An 11,142-nucleotide genomic window follows, 5' to 3' on the forward strand; every position below is an offset into this window, starting at 1 on the left:
TATAATATTAAGTATTGGTTTGTATTTGCATCGAAAGATTTCTGTTTGGCACAGTGTTCGAAATATTTAGTACGCTCTTTTAGCAATTTAGAAAAGAACTTTTTGGCCAATGCAACTATGCTCCCCCCTCAGCACACACACTTAGACTCCCTCATGCGTTTGGCGTGCCACATTTGCAGCAATCGTCTTGGAATTCTTTGAAGATCCCGCATCTCCACAGCATTTCGAATCCTTTGATGCCAGGGCCTCGTTTCCAGTTTTCGTGTTCAGTGCCGGGTCGTCGCCGGTGTTCAGTTTTCGATGGTAAATCCCGTGACACAGACGTTGCCAATTAGCTTTAGCTTTAAGTTTCTTTTGAGTTATTTTTTTAGAATTTTCAACAAATATGTTGACCAACATCTTCCCGGATGCAGATGGCTGTTTAGGGTCCACCCAGACGATGCGAGTCACGTTCTCGTACACCTCCACCATGTCGTCACTGCTGCGAGTCGACGTCGACGACAAATCGTCCATCTCTTTGGCCAAAAGAGATTCATTGCGGATTATACGTCGGTTTAATAATAATTATTGTTCACTTACCAGAGATTTCCAGTTTATTCATCTTTGAAATATTTTTAGGGAGCCAGAAAAAAATATGTTTTTGTTGTTGATTACCGGTTGGGTCAAGGTAAAATGGGTTTGTCAAGGTAATGTTCCGACATATTACTTATACGTGAAAAAACGGCCTACTAGAAGTTTTATGCGGGCATATGGAAATTAATATAACATTTTTATTAGTAGGCCGAAATGGGAAATTTGTGAACTCCGCCTGGGTAGGGCATAATGTTATGAATTAAATATGTAGTACCAAACGTAAACCGCGTGGCAGTGACTGGGCAGCTATTGAGTAACAGAATTTTAATAAAGTTAAAATAAAACAATTACATTATGTAGCCAAATCCAATAAAAACGAGTGACTTTAGAGGCAAAAGCATTAGTTCTAGAAAGTCTGGAAGCCGCTGAATGGAAATTTCTTACATTTTAAGTTGTAGACGTACTTTTAAAATTGTTTTAAAATTTGGAAAATTAGTGCATAGTTGATTTTATTATTATTTCTTTATTATATATATTTTCGCTCTAACAATGCAAAGTAAAATGCAAAAATTGTTCAGAGACTTGAGTATCTAAGAATGTATTCTATGTATAGCTTTTTATTGGAAAGAAATTACTTACCAATGGAGCCATGGAGGGTCAACTATGCTAATAAACAGGAGTGCTTGCACCGTGCAACATGCAACCTCATTAATTAATTCAATTTATTGTTATGTGTAGACATATGAAATGAGATCAGACTCTGTACTAAATCCATTTTTAGCAGAAATAAGATGCAACTCCACTGATTTTTCAGATATGCTGCTCTGTCAGTTCAGTTGGGGCGCTCAATCACGTCTAGCTGGGGCCTCGAGAATCTTCTTTGTCTCGTGGACAGAGCAGAGTTCCTTGGCCACTTCAAGGTTCATTCGTGCAGAGGGTGCGGTCCTTGGTGTGTCTCCTTTGTGCTGTGTGCGTCATCGTCGGGGGATTTCTAGGCCCAGACAAAGAAATAGCACACGTAATCCATCACTGTGAGGAGTATATGGATGAGGAAGAGGAAGAGCGCTGCCGCATTGGCCAAGTGGCACAAATTACCAGTGGACAAGAGTTCGAAGCGGGGGTTAATTGCGAGAGGTGATCGTATGAGCCAGACGAACATGTTCGCTGGCTGAGCGAGCAGTCCGTTGTACGTGCCCATGCATCGTGGAGGCCTACGGAGTGTGGTACCGTTAGGCTCTGGTTTGGTGTAGAACAGGTGCCACAGCCAACACGTTCGATGGGAAAAGAAAGCATCTATTTGGGCTGGCTCGATCAGCTGTGGGTTCGCACCCGGTTCGGTTCAGCCGCTGGAATCGCCAATAACTCGGCTCGATGCCTTCGACTCGTCGCAGTTGTGTTTCGCGTCTTCGAACGTTCAGTTGAGTCTTTAAAAGCTCCGAGCTTGCTTCCCCACAAGCCAGAAAAGCTCCTACCTAGCCCAGCTTACACACAGACAGGCGCGCGCCAAGTTACAAACCGTTTTTTTTCTCTGCTGTCGCTCCCTCTGCGATTTGCCGTTACACGGAGTGTCAAACTCAAACGTTTTTTTTTTGTTCAAGTGCCTTTGGTTGATTGATTGTTCTGTGGCCGCTGCAGTTGGGTGCTTTCAGAGCGCATCCCCAAACGAGTGGAGTGTCCGTACCGCCAGGAAAGCACACTTGTACGTATGACCAAACAAAATTGGGTGGAAGCCACTGTACAGTAAACTTTGGGCCATCTGTTTCACCTCAGTTCGAATTTAGTTGCTGTTGTTGTTGTTGTTTTTGTTTGACTGACAAATGAGAAATGCGGTCGCAGACAGCAGTTGTAGAACGCACGCTCGCTCGGCTCGGCTCGGCGGCACTTAACTTGGCCAAAGATGATGACTGAAGTCGCAGTTGAAGACCAGGAAAAGCCACAGCGCAGCCAATGCCTGACCATGCCAAGGCAATTGCACGTAAAAGTCGCCGTGAAATTGTGTCAACCAGTTTGGCTCTGGCACTGGCTGCGGCTCTCTGTCTCTGGCTGAGGTGTTTCTTACCCTCCCTCCCTCCCTCCCTCCGCAACATAACCTAACCATCTACGACGTTTGTTATCCGCTTCTGTTTGTGCTTCTGTTTCGTTGTTCTTCGGGCCCGTCATCAACTTATTTGAATTTGGCAAAACAAAAGAAAACCAGACGAGACCGAAGCGCTTACATTCTTCGTTTTACTTTCTACCATCATCCCATCGCATTCCGCTCTGCTCTGCCTTGCTCTGCTCTCCTCACCACTTAGCGGGCAAAGTTTGTGTGCCCAGCGGAGGGGACTTTGGTGACCCACTGCAAAGTGGAACTGTTCAATGGTTGGGCAATTGGCCAAGAAGATTTTCACGATCCGACACGACCAGTAGAAGCAGATCGTCCACCCACTGATCTCTCGCACCCAAGTGATCTCTTTTTCTGTTGGCTTTCCCAAACGCACGCACGCACGCGCAAGCTCCAGAAGAGTCCACGGTAGCTTTCAAAGTTCACCAATGCTGTTGCGTTGGGAGAATCGCTTGAGAAGGTTAATTTTCTGGTCCATCGGGTCAGCCTTGACCGGAAATGCGGCCCACACTCGCACACTGGCCGTTGTGCGCTGACCGTTACCCGCTCCCCACTGACCCATTCGTGGTCGAGGCCCACGCAGATGGCAAGCAAACAACAAAATTTCTCCGTTGGCTGCATTAAAGAACTTAACCTTAATTTTGGCATGGGGTCTCCACATTATGGTCATCATTATTATGGTAACTTTGATTTCTTCCTCCCAACTTGTTGCTGTTGCCCCAGCGATTTCACCCACACGTAGACCTCACAAATCAATGTCGGAGGCGTCAGAAGAAAGTGGCAAAGGCACATACAAACATGTTCATACAAGCACACACAGAGAAGAGAAACAAATCAAGCAGAAAAATTCAACGCCACAGCAGCCAAAGAGCAGAAGGCACAAAATTATGCAAAATATGCCACTGTTACGAGCTCGATGTGAATATGGTGTTGTCTGTTGTCTGTTGGGTTATATAAACCATGAAAGGATGTTAAAGTCTGATGAACTGCTGCTTAGCATAATCGCAGCTCGCGAGAGCGTTTGGTAATCTCGGGTCCGGTCCACGCCTTGCGGATTACACGCAGATGGGATGGCCAGTTGCCTCTGCAGATGAAGAAAAGAAATTTGTTTGGAATTTTTGCAGCAGTGACTCGACCCTGCCAAATCGCTTGCGGGGAAGATTTGGGGGAGCTGAACACTTTCGCTTCCGAAGCCGAATAATTAACAGTTCAATTTCGGTTTCAATGGGCCATCACCATCTTCACCTCACTCTTAGCTGGATCGTATCAGTCGCCTGGCCCGCGCAGATTGTGTTATGATAATTTTCAAATAAACTCAACAACGGAAACAAAAAAAAAGACTCAAAAACCGAACTCACTTTCTATTTTCCTATGCGTTTAATAATTAATTAATGCTAATAACTTTTCACAACCGTTATAATTTATTGACAAAATTAGAAAATATGCGTCTGTCTTGGGCAAGCCAAAAACAAAAAAAAAAAAGACAAAAAAACAAAAACTCGATCCGTGAGATGGGGCAACGCGTTCGAGGGGGGAGTTTGAGAGAGAGAGCGAAAGAGATAACTAGTTGGACACACGTGGAGTCATGCATATGAGTGTGCATGTATGTGTGCATTGTGCTTGTTTTTTGGATATTTTTGTTGTTGTAATTTCGATTTTAGTTCCAAATGTGAAATGCAAATGAAGACGGTCCGGTTACGTATTGGAATTTCTGCGTCACCTGTGGCCCAGACCCAAGCTCAAACCCGAGTGAAATTATTACCCTGTACACATGTGTATGTGTGTGTGTGCGTGTTTGTGTATGTACTGCACTGTAATTCATACTCTCATGATGCATCTTTCAATTATTATGACAGAAATGTGTCTGCATCGCTATGCAACAATTAATAGAAGTTAATTATAAATTGTAATAACCTTCCGGGCTCTGCTTTGCAGACCAAAATACCAAAAATATATTAAGTCCGAGGCTGGGACACTTTCAAGAAAAATCCACACATGAGAAATTCATATTATGTTTATACAAAATATTTTTGGATATATACAAAATATCAAATTTCATAAATTGGAAATGCCAAGATACAGCTAAGAAATTCCGATAAATTATCAGCTTTTAGGCAATCAGCTTCCACCCACTCCAACCAAACCCATTCCAACCCAACCCAACCCAACCCCATCCAACCAGTATGGAGCCAGTGGGAAGCACGGGTTACGGTTATACTTACGGTTAATGCCAGTTCCACAGCAGTAGCATTGGGGAACATTTTTTAATGGTATTTTAGCTCCAATAATCCGACCCCCAAGTCGGACTTGGGCTGAACTTTGGGCATGTTAGGTCACAACCTGCTTTCTAGCCCGCCAGTTGTGGCAAAATTATCTAGCCATCTGTTGCCTCTGAGCATGCGGGAAGGTCATCAATGGAATGGACCGACTGATAAGCAGAAGAGTGAGGCAAAAAGCAGTGGAAGACAAAAATGAAAGTGGAACAAAGTGAAAGAGTTCGAAATTATGTAAGGAGAAGATATAGGGGGACTACATGCATATTTACACACTTATGTACATCCATTTAAATGTAGATGAAGATATCACTTGTGATTGTTGGGCATAGAATTATCATGATATATCATAGTTTCGATGCTTCAACCGTTACGGGCACACTCATGCATATTCCACATTTAAATATTTCGGTGGCAGGCAGCAGCTTCTTGGGCCTTCTTCATTTCTCCGGCTCCGAGCTCCAGTTAAAAGCCGCTAATTGATTCGGACATCTTGAGGCGCTGCGCACATCTTCCCTGCCCTCCCCACCACCACTTCCCGCTATCCGCAGCGAAGCACTTGAGGGGGTAAATGAGTCAATAGCAGAAATTTCACTTTGCCCAGCGGTGACTCCCCAGCCCAGGCCCCTCTCCACAAGGCGAGCTTGAGCTTGGTTGGAGTTGTAGTTGGAGTTGGAACTTCGCTTCGAACCTGTTCGCTCAAAAGCAGTGCCGTTAAAGCAGTGTCCCCCACCACACCGTGCTATTCTAATGAGGCCTAACCCCATTCGTCAATTAAATAACTATTGGTGGAGACCCATTCAGAGAGATTTCACTCTCGTTTTTTGTTTTTGTTGGTTTTGTGTACCATTGACTTCCATTGACGGACCGCTAGAAGGCCCTCGCTCTTACTCGTAATTTGTTTACACGGCTTTTGTCCAAGTTTTGGAAACCGTCGCATCGCATCGCTTCGTGGAGGTGGAGCTGGGCACGACAGAAAGAAGAAGAAGCTGCTGCTGCTGGGGGGAAACTGAAAAAGTGAAAGAAATTATGTCAATATTTATTTAAATTCATTTCGTTTGCAAAAATATCTGTCGAGAAAGAGGCAAAGGAGGAATGCGGAGAAATTTTAACACTCGATTTCGAGCGACTTCACTGAGATCTTGACTCGCAATCCGCTGATCATTAACTTTTTTTCCGCTTGCAGCTTGACAATGAGAAGCTACAGGAACATCATGCTGCTGCTGCTGGTGGCCAGCGCCGCAATCGTCTCGCTGGACGCCAAGACCGTGTTCAGGCGCACCGACAAGATCTCCGAGAACTTCAAGCAGCTGGATCTGCCGCCCGAGGAGATTGACCCAAATGTGGCACCCCCAGAATCGGAACCACCCAAGGCGGATGATGTCGAGGATGCTGCCGATGAAATCGCCGCCGCCTCCACCTCGCTAGTTGATGAGAGCGCCAATGAGATCTCCAGCGGGGATGTGGAAGCTTTGCCAGCCGAAGCTGCCAATGCGGTTGTGGATGCGGTTGCAGCTCCTGCACCCGCTGCCGCCGCCGCCGCCGCTGCTGCTCCCGCCGCTGCTGTTCCCGCCGTTGTGACCACAGTGGCACCCAAGGTGACCACGGTGAAGCCAGTCACGGAGGACAAGAACCCAATCAATCGGTACTGCAAGTGCTCAGAGACCCACTGCGACTGCTGCCGCAAGATTGGCTTGCCACTGCTGCCCAGCGGCCAGGGCTGCGCCAAGATCGCCTATCTGGGCAACGACGAGATGAGCGTCTCCCTGAAGTACGGCGACATCACCCTCGCCTCGCGTCGCATCTCCAGCAAGAAGGCGCGCCCCATCTGCGTGGGCCTGCCCGGCGGCTACAATCAGTTCTGCGGCCGCGTCTATGGTCTGGGCCGGGCTAAGGACAACTTCAAGGCCTGCCTGGCCTTTGAGCTGCGTGCGGACGATGAGGTGGAGGCACAGCTGCGCGTTTCCTGCTTTAAGTTCGGCAAGGACGGACTCCGGGTGGCCGAGGCTGAGCCCCTGCCTGCCAAACCCAGTGGCGACGATGACGACGACGACGATGACGACATCTTTGGCTTTGCCGGTAAGCCTTACCCCCTAGTCCCAGTCCCAGTCCCAGTCCCAACAGCCACAGTATGACTAATGTTAATCCTTCTGCTGCTCTCCCTTTCAGCTGGTGGTGACGATGACGAGGACGAGGAGGATGACTACGACGCCGACACCGATACAGAGGCGGACACGGACGATGATGACGATACCGAGGACTACACCGAGGACGATGATGCTGAGGCGCCCGAGGAAGCGGACTACGGCGGCTTCAGTCTGGCCGGTCTCCTGGACGAGCTGGACGACGACGACGATGACAAGCCCGTGAAGAAGCCAGCGGCAGCTGCTGCGGCAGCCATCACCCCGGCTGCTGATGAGACGCGTGAGGCGCAGACAACCACCGATCTGGTACAGAGCAAGGACGAGGCAGGCGCTACCGCTGCGGCCCCCTCGCCGGCAGCCGCGGCAGAGGATGCTGTGGAGGAGGTCGTTGCCGCAGTAACGCCCGCGCCAGCCGACACCACCGCCGACTCCACAACGGCCAAGGCGAAGAAGTCGAAGAAGGCGAAAAAGAACAAGAAGAAGAAGGCTGTGTCCGCAGGGGCCAGCGAGGAGTCCGGCTTTGCCTACGAACTGCTCAACGGCATCCTCGACTTCTTCAACTGAGCACAACTGGGGCCGGCGGGAGGACACTGTAAATACCTTGTACCCTCGGATCCGGAACTGGGACTGGTACCAGAGCTGGAGCCAGAGTCGAAGTTGAAGTCGAAGTCGAAGTCTGAGCCTGAGTCCGAGTCGGATTGGGGCTGGCCGGTGCTAGGATTAAGTATATTCTATCTGTTAAGGGTCTCGTCCAACGCGCTTGCTGCACAAAATTAATTTATTTATTTCCTATTTATTCGTTTGAGACGCAAGTGGTGCTGCTTTTTTTGTTCTGTCGTAAATTTATAATTAATTTATTTACATTTTTAACGAATAAAAGTCGAAAATTACTCCTTTGATCCCTTGACACTGAAGTTGCTGCTCTTCCTTGCCGCCAGCTCTGCTTCTGTTGCTCTTTTTGGCTGCATTTGAATGCAGTCTATGGGCTCTACCTTGTGTGCCCATCTGGGGTGGGACCTTTGCTCTTAATTACTGCTGAATCACTTATGGCCTTTCGATCTCGCTGTGGGTTTTTGTTGCCTGTTTAGGACAGATGTCCAATTCCGATTGCCGGCACCCACTGATAATTATAATTTAGCTGTCAAATCGAATGAGTTGGTTGCTCTGCTCCACCGCACTGTCAGTCAAATTTAATAAGATTTACACACACAAAACAATTGTGGGCATAAATGCCGCTGGTTGCAGTGGCAGTTGCAGTCGCTGTGCCCCTCTGTGGAATATATTCAATTAGTTAATGTGAACGCAAGTTGCGGTTTTGACCAAAACAACCAATCGATATGGCTTCTATGCACGTATTGCCCTCCCAACACACAAATGTACATACTCGTACATAAATGCCCCTGCATTTGGCCGCCTAAACAGCTTTCTTCATTCTCCAAGCCCACTTGTTGGAGCTTTTGGGCAATCAATTTCAACAGAATGCCTTCGTCCTCCTGGTTATAAAACACAATTGGCTTAAGCATCTAAGCCTAACAATTTTTTATTTAAACATTAACAAACAATGATTAAATATTTATGGTTATTTAGATTAAAAACTGGTTGGACGAACGCAATTCTTACATTTACTTGAGCAACCCCTTAACAAAAGATAATTACAAAAAAGGAGCGAGACCTATGAGGAAGCCTTTCCTCTAAACTAATTCTTTGTGCCACTTTGCACTTTTGCAATAGAGATGTAGAGATAAATTTGTGGGCTTGCTAATGATTTGATTACCAAAAAACCACCACACCTTATAAAAGTGTGAGGATGTGATCTACTCCACCAAGCGGCATAACATTATTGCTCCAAAATGATGAAACCAATGGGAATTTGTGTCCTTCCGCTTGGTTCTCTTAATGTTAATATAATTTCCCGGAACTCACGAGAAACTATTTTGTTCTTTGCTTGTCTTTTCTTCTAAATTTGGTTACAATTTTGATATTTTTATTCGTCTTTGGTAATCAAATCACTTGAATTTTTTTAATAACATAAAAAAAGCTTGAAACTTTTAGAAAAGTCTGTTTCTTTTCCATTTAAATTGACTTTGAACGGAGTCTATAACAAATATATAAAGAAAAAACCTTCTCTGGGGTGTGGGGGGGAAGAGTTCCCGAAATTTAATTTAGATCCGTTCGCATATTTCACTCACAAACATCTGATATCGTAGTCCTTGCTCTTAAAATTCTATTCAGTTGTAATCCGAAATTTGTGTATAGTTTGGTTCAGCATACATTTGTTACAAATATTGTATAGTTTCTCACAAAAAGCACAAACTGCCGCAAACATTGTAAAGTACATAATGGTATACATTTAGTGGTACATCGAGAATACGAGTATATTGATATATAAGTACACAAATATATAAGGTCTAAATGGGTAAATGGGTAGATAAATATCTATCTTCTCTCTGCTGTCACTCTCGATCTTTCTCTCTCTGCCTCTCTCTATCTCTCTCTCTTTCTTGTTCCCCAATAGGAGTACAACATGATGAGGGATGCGTGAGGTGTCATTGAGGAAGCGTGTCTTAAATTCGAAAGCCCTTAGATCAGTCAGTAGTTGTGACGGGTCTTTATGTGGGTCTGGTCTGGGTAGTTATTCACTAGCTAGTGTATATGATATCCTTTCCGTCAAATCCTAACCATACATACATCTGCCATATTGGTTTACTAGCGGAAAGCGCTGAATTTAGCTCACTCGTTGATCGGCTACTCGTTACTCGTTGATGGAAACCGCTTGCCATAAACGAACTGCAGTCTGTACATTTTGTATCTTCATATTGCTCAAGGCCATTCATTTTCTCGTCTCCATTTTGCCGTTTTTTGTGGCAACTATTAGTTGGGAGCCTACCCCACAGCATGCATCTACCCCGTCTCTGGAGCCACCTTGCTCATTTGACAGGGAGATGGTCACGTTTCCATCTAGTCTTTGTCTAGCTTGTCTGGTCCGGTCTGCTCCGCTGCCATGGCACATTCCAGTTTCACACATGAGCGATGTTTGATGTACTCGCAGGTTGTGCGTCTCTGTGCATTCATATTCAATTTGTTTAAGTTCTTTCTTGTTTTCCCAGCAATCCTTGTGTTGACTTTCCGCTCCGTTCTGAGCCCACAGAACAATGCGTAGACTTTGTTCTTCATCGTTGCTCTCGCATTTCCCTGTCATTTGCTGTTGCGTGCTTTATACCCTTTCAGTATTTTTTTGGCCACGGCACTCCCTCAGCTTGCTTGACATTATTCTACATGGCAAATTGCAACCAAAAAGGACACAATCTCGAAGGCTTAATTTAGCTTTTGGTAAATAGTTAACGAGTAAACGAAACTAATTTTTTAACTAAAATAATAATAATTATACATATATTTTCATTTAAAAATCAAATCTAATTCTGCTGAGTGCACTTTGGGACTCTCTCTGGGCCCATTGCAATATTCACTTGTGCCAAAAAACTCAAAAGAAAGTCTGAGATCTAGTTCTGTCTAGGTGCCAGTTGTGATTGATTCATTTCCTTAGATATTTGACTTGTGTTTGGCATAATCTGTATTTGTCCTGTGTCTGCGATGTGCGTGGATGCGGCGATTGAGCTTAAGAAGTAAGATCAAAAGTACTGTATACTTGATCACCTGTAATTGTTTTCTTTTTATCACAACACCGAATACATTTAGAGGATAAGTTTGTAAATTATTGGATATTTGATATAGCCAACGAGCTGCCAACTCTCCGAGCCAATGATATTGGTGTCTCATCGTCTATTCCACAGCCGTTTCAACAGCGCTCCTGTCGAAATAGAGATGTGGGCCCTAGTAGGTACATTAAGTCCACAGACTGTTCACTCACCTGTTCCGAATTCACATTGCGTTTGATGACTTCTTCTCCTCTGGACTTTATGGATATTCAAACGAACAGCACTCTAAATGTCCTTCCTGCTCATTGATTTGGTTTCTTTTTTTTTTTGCATTCTTGTTTAAGTGTAAAGAGATTTTTTTACGAATTTTCGCACTGATATTTATAGACATT

General features: G+C 45.3%; 2 protein-coding genes across 2 annotated transcripts; one reads left to right on the plus strand and one right to left on the minus strand.

Moving 5' to 3' along the window:
- On the minus strand, positions 1–616 carry LOC117897378. The gene is made up of 2 exons (XM_034806185.1): positions 580–616; positions 1–515 (listed from the first exon to the last, which is right to left on the minus strand). The coding sequence occupies exons 1-2, from the start codon at positions 599–601 to the stop codon at positions 142–144; spliced, it is 396 nt and encodes a 131-aa protein (XP_034662076.1). The 5' UTR covers positions 602–616; the 3' UTR covers positions 1–141.
- A 1,334-nt stretch (positions 617–1,950) lies between these two features.
- Positions 1,951–7,735, plus strand: LOC117889637. Its single transcript, XM_034794099.1, has 3 exons — positions 1,951–2,272; positions 6,137–7,029; positions 7,120–7,735. Exons 2-3 carry the CDS (start codon positions 6,144–6,146, stop codon positions 7,656–7,658), a joined length of 1,425 nt encoding a protein of 474 aa, XP_034649990.1. The 5' UTR covers positions 1,951–2,272; positions 6,137–6,143; the 3' UTR covers positions 7,659–7,735.
- The last annotated feature ends 3,407 nt before the right edge of the window (positions 7,736–11,142 follow it).

Source organism: Drosophila subobscura, chromosome A, assembly GCF_008121235.1.
Source record: "Drosophila subobscura isolate 14011-0131.10 chromosome A, UCBerk_Dsub_1.0, whole genome shotgun sequence".
NCBI lineage: Eukaryota > Metazoa > Arthropoda > Insecta > Diptera > Drosophilidae > Drosophila > Drosophila subobscura.